This window comes from Tenrec ecaudatus, chromosome 10 (assembly GCF_050624435.1).
Source record: "Tenrec ecaudatus isolate mTenEca1 chromosome 10, mTenEca1.hap1, whole genome shotgun sequence".
Taxonomy (NCBI): Eukaryota; Metazoa; Chordata; class Mammalia; order Afrosoricida; family Tenrecidae; genus Tenrec; species Tenrec ecaudatus.
Window position 1 is genome coordinate 46,609,930 of NC_134539.1, and position 18,372 is coordinate 46,628,301.

General features: G+C 53.3%; 1 protein-coding gene across 3 annotated transcripts in view; it reads right to left on the reverse strand.

Moving 5' to 3' along the window:
• The window catches only part of EPB41L4B (erythrocyte membrane protein band 4.1 like 4B), a 155,024-nt gene extending 139,643 nt beyond the window's left edge, over positions 1-15,381 (reverse strand). For all 3 annotated transcript variants that reach the window (XM_075559012.1, XM_075559013.1, XM_075559014.1), the window contains exon 1: positions 15,076-15,381. In XM_075559012.1, coding sequence (XP_075415127.1) covers positions 15,076-15,381 — 306 coding nt within the window. The remainder of the gene's footprint in view (positions 1-15,075) is intronic.
• Between the last annotated feature and the right edge of the window lie 2,991 nt (positions 15,382-18,372).

Genomic DNA, 18,372 nt, shown 5'->3' on the forward strand with positions numbered 1-18,372 from the left:
TTAACAGGGGTTTGTGGGGTACAGGGGTGCTTCAAAAATGTAGCAATAAAGGTATGCGCCTTTCAACAGAAATTTACCATTTTGGAAAACGTGTGAAGAAAATTAATAGGGGGGAGTGAGAACGAGGAGGGAGCATCTGGTGCAGAATGGTGACGATGATTAAAGCGAGTGCCAAACCAGCTGTGTTGAGCTGATTCCAGCTTTCCAACTCTCTGTGGCCCCAGAAGTGTCGGAGGAGAACTGTGCTCCAAAGGTGTGTTTGATGACTGAACCTTTGGGGCACAGATCTCCAGGCCTTTCTTCCTAAGTCTCTCAGAATGGACTCAGACTTCTGACCTTCTGTTCAGCAGCTGAGCACATTGACAGTCTGTACCACCAGGGAGCTAGTGTATACCAAGTGCTTCACTGGAGAGGAGCCCTAGTGGTACAGTGGTTATGTGGGCTGTGATCTACCAGGTTCACAGTTCAAATCCACCCAGCAGTAGGAGGAAAAAAATGGGGCTTTCTACTCCCATAATGAGTGACAGTTCAGAAACCTACAGAGCCAGTTCTACCCCATCCTATAAGGTTGCCATGAGTCAGAAGTGACTTGTCGGCAGTGAGCTTTTTATCTTTTAAGTCAGCTGGAATTGGCTCCATGGCAGTGAGTGAAACCTCATGAACTCTTCACTGGGGGTGCCCTCTACCTTTCAGGAGGTTGAAGGAAAAAATCCATCCTTCAACATTTCACAGTGACCTTGGGGCATCCAGTGGCTTCAGATATTAGATAAGACGATCCTATCCTTAACACTTTTATAGTTACGGGAAAAAGCTACAACAAAAGTGATCCAGTCCAATGCAATGGACAACTGTAACTGCAGAATCTCCACCCCCACTCCACTCTTGTGAAATTCTGGTCTGCAGTCCCTGCAGCTGATGGTTTCTGCTCCAGGAAGTGTAGCCTACATTAGTCTTATGACGCAGATGACCGCTCTTGAAGTTTCATCTCGTACCCCACAAACACAGCATTGCACGCTAAACTTACAGCACTGATCTTTAAGGGTTAAGATCATTAGCTGGCATGGCAGACACCAGAGCAGGACAGGGTAGGAGTCAAGAGCACTCATGAACTGTGAGAGCCTTGTTTGTGCCTTGGTGGGTTACGCAGAGAGCTGCTAAGCCTAAGGTCAGCAGTTCAAATTCACCAGCAGCTCAGTGGGAGAAAGATTTATAGACTTGGAGACCCAGGAAGGTCAGGCCTGTTCAGCCCTACAGGTCTCGATGAGTCAGAAATGACTTGATGACAGTGACAGTGGAGTTTTATTTTAATAGGAACCATCTACTTTATAGTGCTGGGGACACTCACTGATTCAAGTCCCATAAATGGCGCAGAGCGATGTAAATGGTCATTACACCAATATAAAGAATCATGTTGTGTGATTCTATTTATGGGAACTCTCCAGAGACAAGAAACAGGTTTGTGGTTTCCAGGGCCTGGGAGGAGGGGCTGGAATGGAGCGAGGCTGCTTATAGGTAAGAGATGAAAAGGTTCTGGAGGGAAAGCGGTGATGGTTACCTCACAATGTGGATGTGCCAAATGCCAATGACGGTGAGTGAGACAACACGATGTGCATTTTACCACAATGGAAAAAACCCATTTGCACGCTCAACAAAGGGGACAATACCTGTTAGCTATCATCCAGCTCACTCCGTAAGCAACTGCTACAAGGCAAAATATCGGAGGTCCAGCCCAAGATAAGAGGTGCCCGTAGATCCCCTGTGGGGAGTGGGGGGCGAGCACGGGACAAGCTTCATGGACACGGAAGCACCTGTGGTGGGCGCTGAAAGATGGGCAGGTCTCTGAGAAGCAGCAGCAACAGCAGCCACGGGAATCAACGAGAAAAGGACACAGGTAACAAGTGGCGTGTGAAGGGCAGCAGGGGTTGGGGTGGGGCCTCCCCACTGGTACCACTATAGCAACAGCTTTGAAAACCAGCTTATCAACAGTAACTAGGGTATCTTATTAAAATGCAGACTGGGATTATTACCTAGGGTGGAAATGCAAATTCTCAGCAGGGTGGCAGCCTGGCAGCAGGGGACCGAATGCCTATTCTGAACGTAGTTTGAGTCTGGCTCTGTTGTTCAACGTGGGATGGTGGGCAAAACTCGTGCTGCGGGGCCTTCTATCAAAGTGGGATACCACCATGCTCTTGAAGAGAAGCTAGCAGGCTGAACTGAAACCCTGAAGGATGAAAGTTAGACCCAAACCTAGGATACTACACAAGTATTGGGGAGTGTGACCCTGTTAAACACCGATCCTCCATCCGGACGTCCACTGGAGTCACCTCACCACCAGCAATTCAGATGTTAGTAGCTTGGGGTGAGCCCCCAAAGCTCGAGGTTGAACTCTCCCCTGGTGATCCCAGCATGCAACACACTTTGGAAACCACTGTTGTCATTCATTAGCTCCAGAGACATAAAGTTCACCAAAAATAGCAAAAGCGAAGGCTGGAGTACTCTGTGAAGCTGGTTCTCAGGACCCGGAAAATACAGGAGCTGGGACCACTGAGGGGACTGGTGAAGGACCCTCCTCCTTTGCCTGAGAGTTCTGGAGTAACAAGAAGTGAGCAGGCTGCCCCTAGGCTATCGAGGCACAAAGCTGCCCAGTCTCCTGAAGGAGGTTAGGAGATATCCCACGCACTTCAAGCAAAGCTCCATCCGTCCGTCCGTGTGCTCAGCCACACGAGCGCCTGACTAGCGTGTTCCTGCTTCATGTCCAGCTCACGGGGCTTGCTTTCACAGTCCACATGCTCTGTACGGCTACGCAGACTACTTCATGAGAAACTCTGCGTGGAATCCCTGCTACCTTTGGGGATGTTTCCAAGATCCATCCTATTTGGAAAACTCACAGACACGAAAGCGCTGAATCCCTGAAGGAAGCTGACAAAACCAAGGACAGCTCACAGAAATGTGAGCGCACGCACTCTCTCGTCTTTCAAAAGACAGCACTTGAGGTTTGCATTCTTTCCCCCCAAAACCTGGTTAATGAAGAAGAACTTTGGGGGAGACAACTTGGGAGAAATCTTTCTGTTTCCCACACGAAACAGCTCCGAATTTCAAAGCAAAATATGCCCCATAGCTCTGGAGAACTGAGGTGTCCTGACCAAATTATTCTGACTCTGGATTTGCCCCTATCCCCTTAAAATATCCCATCTTCCCAAATCGCATTTCCTAAACCTTCACCCTCAAACATCACCTGCATCTGTCACTGCCGGACTTGTGTGCGTGCAAGGGCCGGCTCCAAGACAGTCTGGGTCCTCCCTGGACTCTGACCGGTCACTCTTGCTACATCCATATCGTGGTGAGGCCATCCGCTACGGATTGCAAATGGCTGAGCAGGCTGGGCCTCGGTTAGGGTCCCCATACACATATACGCACACACATGCACGCACTGCACACGCACATGCACACTCAAGCTATACAAGGGCAGAGGGGTGAGCAAATGCCGTGGAACAAGTCACCCAGTGTGCACTGCACTGTGGGTTCATGACCAGCCCTGCCCAACCTCTGCAGTCCACCTGGATTTCCCTGGGTGAGGCCCCGAGGGTCCCACAGGCAATGTCTCTGGCAGGTTGTGGGCAGGTGGCTCCCTGCCAGGGGATGGAGCAGAGCCTCACAGAGGTAGCGAGGCTTGCTGAAGGTCACTGGGCCGCTGAGCGTAGGGGCTGACAGGGCTGGTGCCGGAAGCTGCTCTTAATTACACTCTAATGACTGTTCATTTGATGCAGGTGAACAGCAGCCTCCGCGGGAGGGGCAGTGAGGGTTCTCACGCGCTGGGACAAGAGCCTCGCCCCAGAGTGGGGGGCAGGCCAGCCGCGTGGTCTCTTTAGGTGTGAAGCCCGGGGATGCCGGCGGCTGCCCCACATTCTGCCCCATTTCCCTTCTCTCTGGCTCCTTCATTAATCATGCAGTCCCCAAAGTGTCGCTGGTGGTATTCCCAACCAGGAGCGGCACACCGGGAGAGTGCAGAGGGTGCCCACACGGAGGGGGCCCGAGAGAGAATCTAAAGCTGGGGTGGGGGGAGGGGGGACGGGCATTCAAAACCAGTGCCAAGCTCTGATGAAGACACAGAAAGAAGCAGACTGGTCAAAGAGGAAAAAGAAAACGGACCCTTTCTTGTCTTCTTTTTAAGTTTTTCTCATGAAGTTTCACAAAGCAGGTCACGGTTTTACATTCAACGTTTCGTACACATTCTGATTTAACTCATCCATTGCAGTCTCCTCAGTCTACTGTCCATTGTTTCTGGTTTGCATCCTTTTATTTTTTTCTAACCCTCTGAATTTTGTCCTTGGGTGAATGCTGCCCTTTTTTTTAAAAAAAAAATCATTTTATTGGGGGCTCACACAACACTTACCACAATCCATACATACATCAATTATATAAAGCACATTTGTACATTCATTGCCCTCATCATTCTCAAAACATTTGCTCTCCACCTAAGCCCCTGGCATCAGCTCATTTCCCCACTCCCTCCCTTCATGAACCCTTGATAATTTATAAGTTATTATTTTGTCATATCTTACACTGTCCGACATCTACCTTCACCCACTTTTCTGTTGTCCATCCCCCAGGGAAGAGGTTATATGTAGATCCCTGTATTCGGTTCCCCCTTTCCAACCCACCCTCCCCAGTATCGCCACTCTCACCACTGGTCCTGAAGGGATCATCAGCCCTGGATTCCCTGTGTTTCCAGTTCCTATCTGCACCAGCGTACAACCTCTGGTCTAGTCAGATTTGTAAGGTAAAATTGTAATCATGATAGTGCAGGGTGTGGGGAAGCATTTAGAAACTAGAGGAGAGTTGTATGTTTCATCATTGCTACCTTGTACCCTGACTGGCTCATCTCCTCCCCAGGACCCTTCTGTAAATGGGTATCCAGTGGCCTATAGATGGGCTTTGGGTCTCCATCCCGCATTTCCCCTCATTCACGATATGATTTTTTTGTTCTTTGATGCCTGATACCTCATCCCTAAACAGCACGCGCTCACACAGGCTGGTGTGATTCTTCCATGTGGGCTTTGTTGCTTCAAGGCTAGATGGCCGCTTGTTTACCTTCAAGCCTTTAAGACCCCAGATGCTATATCTTTTGATAGCCAGGCACCATCAGCTTTCTTTACCACATTTGCTTATGCACCCGCTTTGTCTTTCAGTGATCGTGTTGGGAAGGTGAGCATCATGGGAGGGCAGGTTAATAGGGCAAAGTATTCTTGCGTTGAGGGAGGACTTGAGTGGAGGCCCAATGGGATGGACCCTTTCAAAGAGGTGCCTGTGGAGGAAACAGGAGCGTGTGGGGCTCCGTGGAAGGGCCAGCAGGAGGGAAGAACAGGACTCCTGCACTTTAGCCATCTGTGGGTTTAAAGCAGCTGTTCTCAACCTATGGGTCGTGACCCCTTTGGGTTGCCCAACTCATAACAGTAGCAAAATGGCAGTTATGAAGTAGCAACAAAAATAATTTTATGGTTGGGGGGGTGGTCACCACCACATGAGGAACTGTAGGAAAGAATCGTGGCATTAGGAAGGTTGAGAACCACTGGTTTAAGGGCTTGTTCCCCTTTTCATCCTTCAGGGCCCAAGGTTTTCCCTTTGACACTTTCCTGCCCACCACCCTAGAGGTCATCTCACACCCTCACCCCCACTTCAGGCCAGCCTCAGAGCTGCTGTACTCAAAGCTCGGGGACCTTGCACACCCTGGGGTAATTGTATGGTGTCACTCAAGCTTCTTGAAGACAAAAAAAAAATCTGTCCTGATGATTTCTGTGTGGCCTGAGTCAGATGCTGTTCCCATGAGGACAGTTCCCTGTGCAGACTAAAGAAGATGGGAGACAGGGATGAATGAGCTAAACACACAGAGGAAGAAAACAACTCAGCCAAAACAAAACAAAGAAATAAAAATCCAACACTCATGAAAGTAGACTCAGCCCCATTAATGAGCCTGCAGAAAAGTTAAGACAAGAATGCATGACCACTCGATTGGTCCAACAAAACCAACCCTAAGTGTTGGACAGTCACTTTTACATGCTTCTGGAACTGCACGAGCCAGCTTGGAACAATCGCTGCCCCCACGGGCACCCCACTCCCAGGCATGTACTCAGGAGAGACACCTGGGCCTGTGTACCAGAAGCCCAATTCCAGAAGATTTTCCTCCAGTACCCCCAAACTTGGACTATTCCAAATATCCCCCTGACAAAGGGCAAATCCCAGTATGTTCACACTCCTAGCTGTCTGTTGGGCACGCTTTCGACAGACATAGACCCCAGGGACAAGAATGGTCCCGGAGGGCTCTCATATCTGTGCACTCATGCGCAGTTAGAGAGTTTCTGAGACGGGTACTCTTTAGGGAGTAGAAAACCCCATTGTTCTCCCGCAGAGCACCTGATGGTTTTGAACTGAGGACCTTGCGGTTAGCTGCCCAACACCTCTCCGTGGCCCACCGGGGCTCCGTATTCAAACAGAACAGTGAAATGAATGGGCACTAGGTACCTACCTAATCCACATGATGATTCTCCCAGCCACCACAGTGAATGGAAAGCACACGTACATAAAGTTCCAAATCAGGTAAAACTAGCACTAGCTCAACACGTTTTACTCAAAGCCTTCTGGAGGGAGGGGTGACAATGGGTGGGGAGGGGGCACCTTGGGGCTGTAACAGCACACGTCAAGGCTTGGGGCTTGTTTTTTTAAGCTGTTTGGTAAAATGTTCGCTGTATTAGCTTCTTCAATTGAACCGAGTTACAGAGACTCTTTGGTGTTTACATTTCCTCATTAAAAAATTAAAAGATGCTGGACAGAGGACTTGCCGGCACTGAGTAAGCAACTCAACTGAAAATTGAAGGCGGAGAAGGAAATGTGTCTGCCCCATGCCACCAAATGAAGACCAAACACCTTGCCAGATGACCAGCAGGTAGCAGAAGACTCCCAAGGGATGCGGTACCAGAATGCCAAGGGTAAAAATCCCACTGAGGTTGGTGGGGGAGGCAGGGGGAGGGGGAGGGGCAGGAAACCCATGTCTCCAGTGGCAGTGCCACTAAGGCCCGAGCTAGCAAGGTCCAGAGCAGCACAAACATCTCCAACTCAGCCGAGCAAACAAGCAGACAGGAGAGGAGAGGAGCCACGTGTTCTGAATGGCCGCGTGGTCTACAGCACCCGTCTGGGGTGGTGCAAGGTATGGACACAAGCATTCAGATCCCAAAACAGGCAGGCGGCACCTTGGGGCAGTGGAACGCCAGTCTGTAGCACCTGACAACCAAGCTGGCAGAGAGGACCATTCCTCTCCCGGGGGGGGGGGGGCTCAGCACAGAGGAAAAGGAATCCTCCAATGGTGATCCCCGTGTGGGTGGGATGGGACCCCTGGGACATGATCTTTCAGTTCTTCACTTCAAAGAAGGGAAAGCTAGGCCCTCAGCCAGCCATGACCGGGGAAGGAGCCTGCAGAAAATGCTGAGAAATGGTAGGCAGAACTCAAAGGCCAGTGATGCGGAAAGGCGAAGCGGTGGAGGAGAGACAGGTTTTAGCGTATGACATTCCGACCTGCTGAAACACAAGGGAGGCTGACCTTTCTTGAAGCAGCACCCATTATGCCAGGCAGACTAGGTGTCCACAGCCCGGGCTGGAGGAACCAGCACTGAGATGTGAGTCAGGGACCTAGATTCCATTCTGGCTCCACTGTAGTCACTGCTGGGTGCTCCAGGCCATCTGCTCCGAGACCACGTTTCATGAGGACGACACTGCTTACCTTCCCAGGTGGCAAAGACTAAGGGAAGCCATGCAAAATGGACAGACCTGGGAGGTGGGGCTGCTCGACAAGAAGAGACCACGTGCTTTGCCTATTAACCTCCAACCCCAGGAGACAGGTATACCTTACTCTCTGAAACATGCACACACAGAGAAGGAGGATGGAATCGAAGTTATCCAGCGTATACACAAGTGAGAGCTCCAACCGGATGAGAATGTGTTTGGAAGCCGGGGGATGGGGGGGTGGGTGGGGATTAAAAATAAGGATGAATATACACACATGAAGGATGAAGATTGTACACAGTGAAACACACCTGTTGCTGCGCTTTAGCTTGGCACTATGGGCAACACTTTTCTTTGTGATCATTTTCAGGCTATTCCATCAAACACTTTTTAAAAATGTAGCCTGCTTCTGACCTCTGTGTCATCATGCCCTGATGCACTCCTGTTGAAACGTCATCCAACCCAGTGTGATCAAGATATAAATCCAACCAAACGCAGCACACATGTGGCCTGCGATGGAGGAAATGTGTCTTTGGTGGACTCAGGGGTCCCCATCTACCTTGGTACCACCTCTGGGGCTGGTTCAACACCCACTCACCTCCTCAGCCCTCCCACATCCAGTCACTCTGGAGCCACGAAGGATGGGCAAACTCCTGAAATCAGTGCCTGAGGTCAACTTTAAAACTTAAACCCAGAAACAAAACCCAAATCCTGAAACTGAATGTTAGTTTAGTTAAACTAGTGAAAAAAAAGGTGTGCTTTGAGCATTCTGCGCCTTGAAGAACTACCTATCTAGAATGACGCTGACAAGGGCGACTTGAAAGATTACGTAGAGGAAGGACAACTCCGGAAGGGTTCCACCTGACCACGACTGCACAGCTCAGAGAGAGCCAGCACTGTCACTGAACTGTTCATTGGGAAACCGTTCAAATGAAATTTAGGATAAAAAATAAACCAAGGAAAGAAAAAACAAACAAATGAACATGGAGGGGCAGGACCCAAGCTGACCTGAAGGAATTACCAAGAGGAATCAGTAGCTGGCTCTGACTTCGGGGAGTTGCCTGGCTGGTGCGGGGGTGGGGTGTGTAAACTTCAGTTCGGACAACCAGAGTTTTGCCAAAGAAAAGATTCAAGGCAGAGCAGAGAGCAGGCAGCGGGACACACCGCCCCGTGCAAAGGGAGAGGCTGAACTAAGTGATCTGAGGACAAACTGCGGGGGGGGGGGGGGTGTTCTGTGGACACTGGGTGATTTTCCTTAAGTCGCCATGTTAAGAATGTAAAGGGAAAAGGCCCCTCCCTGACATTTGCTATTTGAAAATGAAACAGCGCGGTGCCCTTCTCCAGGGCAGCGTTCTAGGGAGAGAATTCAGTAAGACCGTGCACATGAAAGGGCTTAACAGGTTACTCTTTGCACCGGGGTGAAGTTATATGCCTGGCAGTGCAGGGGCTGGGCAGACTCTCCGCCCCACTTCAGCCCCGCCCCCCCACCCCAACATGAAGACTGGTAGTCCACAGGAGTAGAACCAGGGTTCCACAGGCTTCCCTGGGCAGCCACAGTTGCTACCGCATCTCCCGTTCTGGGCCAGCTCATCAAAAGGGCGGCAGCTCTAACTCACCCGCCACTCTGTGTGGGAAAGAAAGCCAGTCTGCTTCCATAAAGCTTGACAGTCTCAGAAACAACACTCGGTCGACTCCCCCTCCCCCCCCCGCCCCTGCTTGAAAAGCACAGAAACGTGTGTACAACAATACAAGGTACTCATGACCCACCTGGTAACCAGCCCCCCAGCCCCCCCCATCCAGTCTCATTCACAGTCCAACAAGGTGGGTAGCCTCATCCACAGTTCAGGAAGAGGGGTAGGGCCCTCTGTAGCCAACCTTCTTTGCAGGGGGCAGATGCATCAAGTCACAGAGGCAGGGGCCTGAGGTGGCCTGAACAGCAAGGTACCCACGCAGCCAGAGCCTGGAGAAGCATGAATGAGGCGCTGCCTTCTGCTGCTTGCTGGGGTGTCTTAGACCGCTCCCACTCGCTCCCCCCATTGAGGCTAAAGACAGGCTGCCTTCCAAGCTGCGTTACAGTCCTTACCCCCCGACGTCCGGCAAACTCAATCCACTCCAGCTCTGAACTGTTCTGGAAATGCGCCCCTTCTCCTGGCCCCCCAACCCCAGCCAGGTTCTCAACACCCCTACTACAACAGCACATTGGGTCTGAAGACCTCTTCTGGTCCAGCCTCCACTCTGCCGGAGTGAGGTTTGATGCTGAGAACCCCCCAGGTCAGTATACCCTCACCCCCACATCCTGTCTACAGTTAGTATCTAAAAGCCTCCGGAAGCTGCCCTCTGTCCTCAGTTCTAAGGGCAGTGTTCTCCAAAAGGCATTCCTGGGACCACTCTGAGCAGAATCACTAGAGTTTCCCCAAGTTCAGCTTCCTAAATGGTTGAATCAGAAATTCTGATGATGGGGTCGGGGCTTTGCATTGGGAAACAAACAAACAAACAAACTTGGTGTACGTTGAAGTTAAGGACCATTTGGCTAAAGTTTCCCTATGTCTGACCTCAACCACTAGCGCACCTCCCTTCCACAATTAGTTAGGAGCAGAGCTCAGTCTCCGCCCTTCCCTCTCCCCAACAACTTAGGAGAATGGGCAGTCAGGGCGCAGAAAGCAGCACATGCCAATGTTTCCACGGAGGGACTAAGAAGTCACTTTGTCAGTTTATATCATGTCTATATCATGGGGGAGATGGGTCCTCTCTTGAACCTCTTCCAATCCCCAAAGAAGGCACAGGATCCTCCTGCTTTCTGTTGGTGCAGAATCCCAAGAACTTGTCTTTTGTTGTTGTTTGTTGGGGGGGGGGGGGAGAGGGGGAAGAACAGTGGGAGTCTTTTCTTAGCCAATGTGCCATCTTTTTTAAAAGCATCTCAGACTGCATCTGATTCTCCATTCCTACCAGGAGGTGCCGAGCGATGTCTGGCCTGCCTGGCAGGACTTTTATGTTCATTACTAGAAAATTTTCCAAAGCTCTTCTGCGGGCCAAGGAGGAGGCATGAGAAGCGTCTAAGATTACACGCTAACGGCTTCCTTTCGCCGCCTTGCTGTTTACACAGCCTTTTCAGAGGATTCCTGTCATTGAATTGTGGCAACCCCATGTGTTACGGAGAACTGAGCTCCGCTGAGGTTTCAAGACTGGGAGCTTTTGGAAGTAGATGACCAGGTCTTTCTTCCCAGCTTCCAACTGGGTCCAACCCCCCAGGCTTTTGGCAAATGAGTAGAGCACATGACCATTTCTGTGCCCCACCCCACCCCCAGGTGGTTGTTATTGTTAGGTTCCATCGAGTGTTAGGCTCAACTCCTAGTGACAACAGTGTGTACCCATTGCTGCAGCCAGTCCTCTGTCTCATCGAGGGCCTCCCTTCTAATAGGCTCCAGTTAAAGACCAAGAAATCTACGCTCAGAGAAACTAAGTTGCCTAAGGCGGGATTGGAGGGGGGATTCAAACACAGACCTTTGAAACTTTGAAACTCATCCCGTCTACACCATTGCATCCTAGACACAGAAGGAGCACCTTCTCCAAATGCTGCACCCTGGCTGGCAAGCCATGGGTGCCCTCTAAGGCCTGGCAGGAGTGCTACCAGCCGGCCACACCCCCTCACAGCTTTCTGTACTGAGCTGCTGGAAGCCTGTGCCCACAGGGGAAGGGAGCAACTGCCTACGAGCAAAAGCAACACCAGGGATTTAGTCAACAGAGAGCCAACAGAGGGGGCCACTGTCCAGCACAACAAATGGGCTCGTCAGCTGCATTAATGAAAGAGTGTCTGGAACAGTCCGAGGGAGACCCCCGTCCTCCCCTGACCATACTGTACCTGAGGCCATGGAAAGGGAGGCGCCCTCCAGGGCACGGCCAGGTGTTCTGAAGAGGAGCGGCTCTGGGTGGCGCTGCAGTTGGGAGGGCTCACCAGGGAGATAAGGTTGGTATGACAAGCCCACTTTATTTAGACTGCATGGTTTATAGGTGGGTATTTCTACAAGGTCCTTTAGCCACACTTTGTAAAATATTGAGATACCACTGACCTGCCATGAAAAATTGTAAACTCACTGCCATCAAGTCCATTCTGACTCTTTAGGGTTTCTGAGGCTATAATTCTTTACAAAAGCAGATAACCTCAACTTTCTACAGTGCAGCAGCTGGTGGGTTGGAACCACTGGCCTGATGGTTGTTAACAGCCTAATGCCTACCCGACTAGCCACAGCAATGGCTAAACACCCCGTGGGGTTAGGGGACTCAGCCCTCCACCAGACAAGGGGCCCTCAGAGGAGGCTCCCTGAAGAGCGTTGCAGTTATTCCTTTTATACAGCAGTTGGGCATGGCCCTGCCAAGAAGTGGGCTAGAGACAAGAGGAGCTGGAGATTTGAGATTCCACGATCCCCAGTGTTTCCTGGAAGTCCACTCCACAATTCAACAGTGTCCCCCCACCTCCTTGCCCCGCAGCAGCCTGTCTGGGTGTGCCTGGCCTCGGCACTCAGCACGCTAGGAGAAAAAGATGTACTTCTGCGTGTTTCCCTGAGTATCTTGAGGCGACATCTCACCCGCCATTAGGTTCAGAGCACAGGCCTTGGCAGCCTGCATGAAGCTCGCCACCCAATAAATGTTGACTGAACCGAACCTAGGTGGCAGAGCCTTGTCATACTCCGTGTGCTTTGTGTTCAAGGCCATTTCAGAGCACAGGTGGCCTGAGACTAGGACTAATAAAAAGGATTATGACCACACATAACCACTTTTCATATGGGGAGCAAAGGGATTCATCAAGCTAATGCCCCCAGAGGGTTTTAATCACAAAGGAGCCACAGTTGGCCTGGCCAGGTCACCAAGTATCCATGCAAGGAAAAGGAGACAGAAAAATCCAGGGAGGGGCACCACCAGCAGAGGCCACCCCTGGCCGTGCGACAGGTAGCAATGATGCAGTGTGAGCAAGACCCGAGTCCTGAAAGTGGTGAAAGGCGGGGAGCACAGACAAGGAAGATACTCACAAGATGGGCTAAATGTCCAAAAGGACCACATACAAAGAGGGGCCAGTGAAGTGGTCTGAGGAGCAATCAGACGTGCTGCAGATCCACCAGGGAGCTGGCTGGCAATCGCCTGGGAGCAGAGATAATGAATGACGGAAGCCACCACTCTGATTTAAGACCACCGGTTTAAGAGACTGTGTGATGCAGTTCCAATACCTCAGAAATCGTTAAATCAGTGAGCCACGCTCACACTGGTGATTTTTCTCCATCCTGCCTCTCTGACAGCCCACATGACCAAAGCCAGCATTTGCTTTTCATTTGCCGTTGGATAGGAGGTATGGGCAGAGATATAAATAAAACGTGGGGTTCATTAAATCACATCTTAAAGGCATCCAAAACACCTGGCATCAGATCATAAAGAAGCCTGGAATGGGCGAGCTCTCAGGGCCATGTTGCTTACAAAAGCGAAGAAACCTTTTCAGAGCCAGCCGGTCCCTTCCCGTGCTCAGGGAGGGCTGGCGTAGTCAGCATTCCCAGCCCGGCCCCTTCTTCTGTGTACCTGTTTGGATCGGCTCTGCATGCATGCACTTTACTCAGTTTGCATTTTTCATCTTCGACACACCACTTAAGCCAGTGCACAAAGCTGACAGGAGCAGTGCGTCTTATAAATGCATTTCCCCCAGGGAAGCGGCAAGAACCCCATCAGCAAGGAGCACTGTCCAAGTTCCCAAGGACTAGATTCCTTCCACAGATCGGGGGAGGAAGTGCGCCACATCCTCTCCAACACAGGCTTCCCACTCCAGAGGCAGCCTGCTCACCTCTCCTCCACCACCTCCACCTCCACCTCCACCTCCTCCAGGCCTCCTCTCCCAGCCCAATAAAAGCCAGACAGCCCCATTCTGGGGGAACAGAATGTGGTCGTGCAATTTTAAGGACAACAGCCCCAAGTGCCAGAAAGCTGGCTCCTTTTCCATGGATGAAAAGGCCCCCAAAGAGTCTTTTCACACAAAATTATAACCTATGGAGAGCGGAACAACACAAATAAAACTGCCATAAACTGAAACCGGCTTCAAAGGGAACCTACAGGGTTAGTGTGATGGCCCAGGCCTGCCAGGCTCTGGTTTTCCTAGCTCCGACTCCTAGATGCTCCTGGTTTTCTCATGGAGTAGACAACTTCCCCACCAGGGTAGGCCTGAATACTTCCTTTGTAAGTCCCGGCTATGTCAGCTCTTCCCCTGAGGGCCTCGGGATGATTTATAGCATTCATCGAATGTCCAAACACTGCCGTGTCCTCAGAAACACCCAAAGATTCCCCAAGCCACCCTCTGCCGCAGCACTCGGGGCACAGTGAGGACCCCAAAATATGTGCTTTGATTTGATCTGTGCCAGAGACTACTCTTTGGTAACAGGACACCCTGCCCAGGCAAACAGAGCTCAGGGCAAGGTCTCTGCTAGGGGGTAGGTGCAACTACCTGTGGACAGGCAGCAAGGGACAGCAGCGCCCCTACCGCCCTGGGGTGCCCTGCTGGCCCTGTGCAAGATGGTCTGGGGAGAAAGTCTGGTGCTTCAAGCTTGGAGGATGGCCAGGCCGACTACCTGTGCCCTAGTAAGGGCTCTGGCTGGGTCCAAGACAGCACATTCTAGAGTTGGTATCCCCCCTGCCCAAGCCCCTGAGAGACTATAGGCAATGGGGGGGGGGGTTTCTGATTTGGAGAGGGGGTGCCCGAAATAATTAGGAGAGAGAAGTGGTACACTGGCTTCCCCCAGGCTTCCCCCAACTCGAGACACTCTCGGGGTAACAAGGGAGGGTATGTTTCTCCTCTCTGTCGTCCCCCCAAGGCCTGGGGGGGGGGGGGTTTCATGGGGGAAACCCCACGGCAGTCCCATGCAGCTTTGGGATTTTCTACCTAACAACCCAGCACCAAGAGGGCCCCTCCTAAAATAGGGAGCCGCTGGAAGGAAAACACCTGTCCCCAGCGCAGAGGGCGGGGACTCGGGGCAGGTGGACTACACGAGCTAGGGAGGGGATAAGGCCCAAAGGATGAGGTAGGGGTAGAAAGGATAAAATCCACTGGGCTGGATGTGCCAGCGTGGAGCGGGGGCCGGGCATGGGCCCAGAGAAGACCCTGGGAAGGGTGGCCTGAGAGGGGACAGGGTTAGGAATGTTCGGATAGGGCATGGGGAAGGGAATCCCCGGAGAGAACCTAGGGGGAGGGCCCCTGAACAGAACACTGGGGAGGGCTGCTCCGAGGGGCTCGGCTCGGGGTGCCAGCTACCCCAGAGGGGCCCCGTCACTCACCGGCAGGTCCACTCTCACTTCGGTCCCGTCGAGCAGGAAGACGCGGCAGTAGAGGGTAGTCTTGGCGGCACCGGCGGCGGGGATGTGCACGGCCGCGCCGCCCGTGAGCAGGGGCCCGCCGCCAGCGGGGTACACGCTGCCCCCGGGCGCAGCGGGCAGCGCCAAGGAGGCGGCGGTGGCGGCTGGGCCCCCCCGGAGCCCCCCGTCGCGCTCGTCCCCCAGCCCGGCGGCCCCACGCCCCGCCGCGCCCCGCGCGTAGCGCTGCATGGAGCGGCGGCCAAAGGTCCGGCGCAGGAACCGCAGCATCCTGGCTGGGGGCGCCCCTGCCTCCGCCCCCTGCGCCGCCGCCGCCGCGCCGCCGCCGCCGCCCAGCAGCACCCCGCGCCGCCGTCAGTTCCCGCGGCCGCCCGCGGGCTGCGGCCCGGGGCTCGCTCCCGCCGAGGCCGCAGCCGAGGCCGCGATCCGCCCGCCCGCAGGACGCGCCGGCCCGGCCAGCGCCGGCTGCGAGTGGCCTGGGGCGGGAGGGCGCGCTCCGGGCGGCCCCGGGGCCGTCCCGCAGCTGCCGCCGCCGCCGCGCGCGCTCTCGGGCCGGTGGCCTGCGCTGGCCGCGAAGGGGCCGCTCGGGAGGGCCGGCTGCGGGAGGGCCGGGGGCGCCGTGGGGCGCGGGGGGCCCAGGGGGCGGGCTGCGGGCTGCTCCCGCGCCGCGCCGCGCGCGGCGGAGCACCAGCCGGGCAAGGCGCCTGCGTGCTCCGGGCGCGCTCGCTCCCTCTCGCCGCGCCGCGCCGCGCCGCGTCGCGCCCGGGCCGGAGGAGGCCTCGCCGAGAGCCCGCTCCCGGGGCGGCTCTTCCTGGCCGGCAGCCCCCGCCTCCCACCTGGGAAGCTGCACCTCCAGCCGCCGCCGCCGCCGCCGCCGCCGCCGGGACTGCAGCACGCCCTCCTCCCTCGGGGCTGCGCTGGGTAACTGCAAGCCGGGTCTGTGCTGCCCCCTGCCGGCCCGGGCGCCCCCCGCTGCTGGAGGTGTGCTCACGTGTGTACACGTAGGTGAGCATACACGTGTTTCCGGCGCCCGGAGCCCTAGAGACGCCCTGCGAGTCGCCCCGCGCGGGCTTGGGAAGACCAGATTGCTCGTCCGCCTTGCAGGAAGCCCAGTCCCTAAGGGCAGGCATGAGGCCGCTTTGGGAGCTGACCCTCGGTTTCCCCTGCTGGGAAAGGGAAGGGGTGGAGGGCCATGGAAAAGAAGGAGACCCCCCTCGACGAGATAGATTGACACCCGGGCTGCCCCCATGAGCTCACACCTCACAGTCGCGAGGCTGGCGCAGGACCGCGCAGTGTTTCGTTCTGCTTTACACAGGGTCGTTCGGTGGCATCTGACAACAACAGGTGATTTCAGGGTCTCTGGGCTTCTATTTTAGATCCAAGGCTGGAGAGGACATTCCAGACCCATGGGCTCATTCCAAATAAGGATAGAAACAGAAGCTCAGACACGTGAGAGGGGACTCCTTAGCCAACACACTTGGATCAGAAATTCATGCCCTGTCCAAGTAGCCTAAGTAGCCCTAACTGGAGAAAAGGCCATTAAAGACAACACATTACTAGGGAGCTGGGTAAAACGGAGTCCCCGAGAATTATTATAGCCTACATTGCACATTCTGCCATGGAAGAAGTACAGCAAGAATGCTCCATAGAGTCAAAGATGATGAGACTTTGTCACCCATACTTTGAACAAGTCAGGAGAGAGCAGTCCCTGGAGAAGGACTTCGTGCTTGGTGCAGTAGAGGGGCAGCGGAAAAGCGGAAGGCCCTCAGCAAGATGGACTGACACAACGGCTCAGACATACGAACAATTGTGAGGATGGTGCAGGACCGTGCAGTGTTTCGTTCTGTTGTGCCAGGGCTGCTATGAGTCAGAGCTGGCTCGGGGACACCTAACAACATAACACCAGGTAGAGGGAATTGTTTGTATGTAAGGTACACAAACAAGATCCGCTTCAGGAAGATGTGGGCTGTCCCATGAATGGTGAATGTGGAGGAAGCTGAGACTGAAAAAAGGTATTAGCCCTTGGGAAGAAAAACACGAAGATTTATCATGCCCTTAGTGCTGTGCCAGCCACTGTGCACAGTCCCCGGCATTCATCATCCCAATTAACCCCTCGATCAACCCAGTCTGATCGACAGGCTTATCCCCACTGCACAGAGGAGGAAACCGAAGCTTAGAGAGCTTAAGAGATTCGTTCCAGGTTCCACCACCCATGCGGCCTGCCTTGCCTATGTCCAGAGCTGTCTCCATAACCACTGCCAGGCTGAGCATGTGATTCAATTTCCCCGCCAGTGAAGGTTTGTGACAAGCTGGACCAAGTCATGGGCAGCAGTAAGAAACAGAGACAGTGGGAGAGATGAACTCAGGAGACATTCCAAAGCGCATGCATGAATGGTGTTGCACTGCCGTGTTTGCATGGAAGGTGCTTTAGTGAATCCTCACTCCAACTGTTCTAGGTAGATCTCTCTATTCCTATCAACTTAGGGGGAGCTTGGGGCTTAGAACTCCTGGCTGGCAGCAAGCAGTGTTTCCTTCATCACTCGAAAGAGGTCCACATAGCCCACAGTGCACTCTGAGAAAGCATCGGCAATCAGTGGCCCTATACCCATTCTGCTCCCCCACCCCACCCCTGCCACCACCCAACAAAACTATCTAATAGAAGGCCACCAGTAAATCTGTGCTCAAAGAGAACCCGATTCTCTTTACTGACTTCTAAACTGAAAATCAAACTCTCTGCCATGAAGTTGATGCTGACTCATTACCACTCTATAGCACAGAGGAGGACTGTGGGTTTCTGAGGCCATACCCCTGTATCGGACTAGAAAGCCATATCTCCTGGGGAGCAGCTGGTGGTTGTGAATGGCTGACTTGGCAGTTAGCAGCCCAATGAGTAACCACCATGCCACCAGGCCTCCTTAATTTCTAAGGGTAGCCTATTTCCTGCTATATTCCTGCTCTATATGTATGTATATTATCTCTCCCAGGAGTATAGTATAAATAATAGCCTCTCAAAGATAGCCATGTCTGAATCCCCAGAGTCTATGAATAGGTTACTTTAAATGGCATGAGATATTACAGGTAAGATTAAATTAAGCAGTTTGAGATGGTGAGATTCGCCTGGATTATGCAGGTGGGCTCAATGTAATCACAAGGATCTTTCTAAGAGGGGCCAAGAAGGTCAGAGAAGATGGCACGCTGACCGAAGCAGAGGTCAGAGTGAGATGGTCAGGGACTGTGGAAAGACGGCAGCCATGCGAAGCT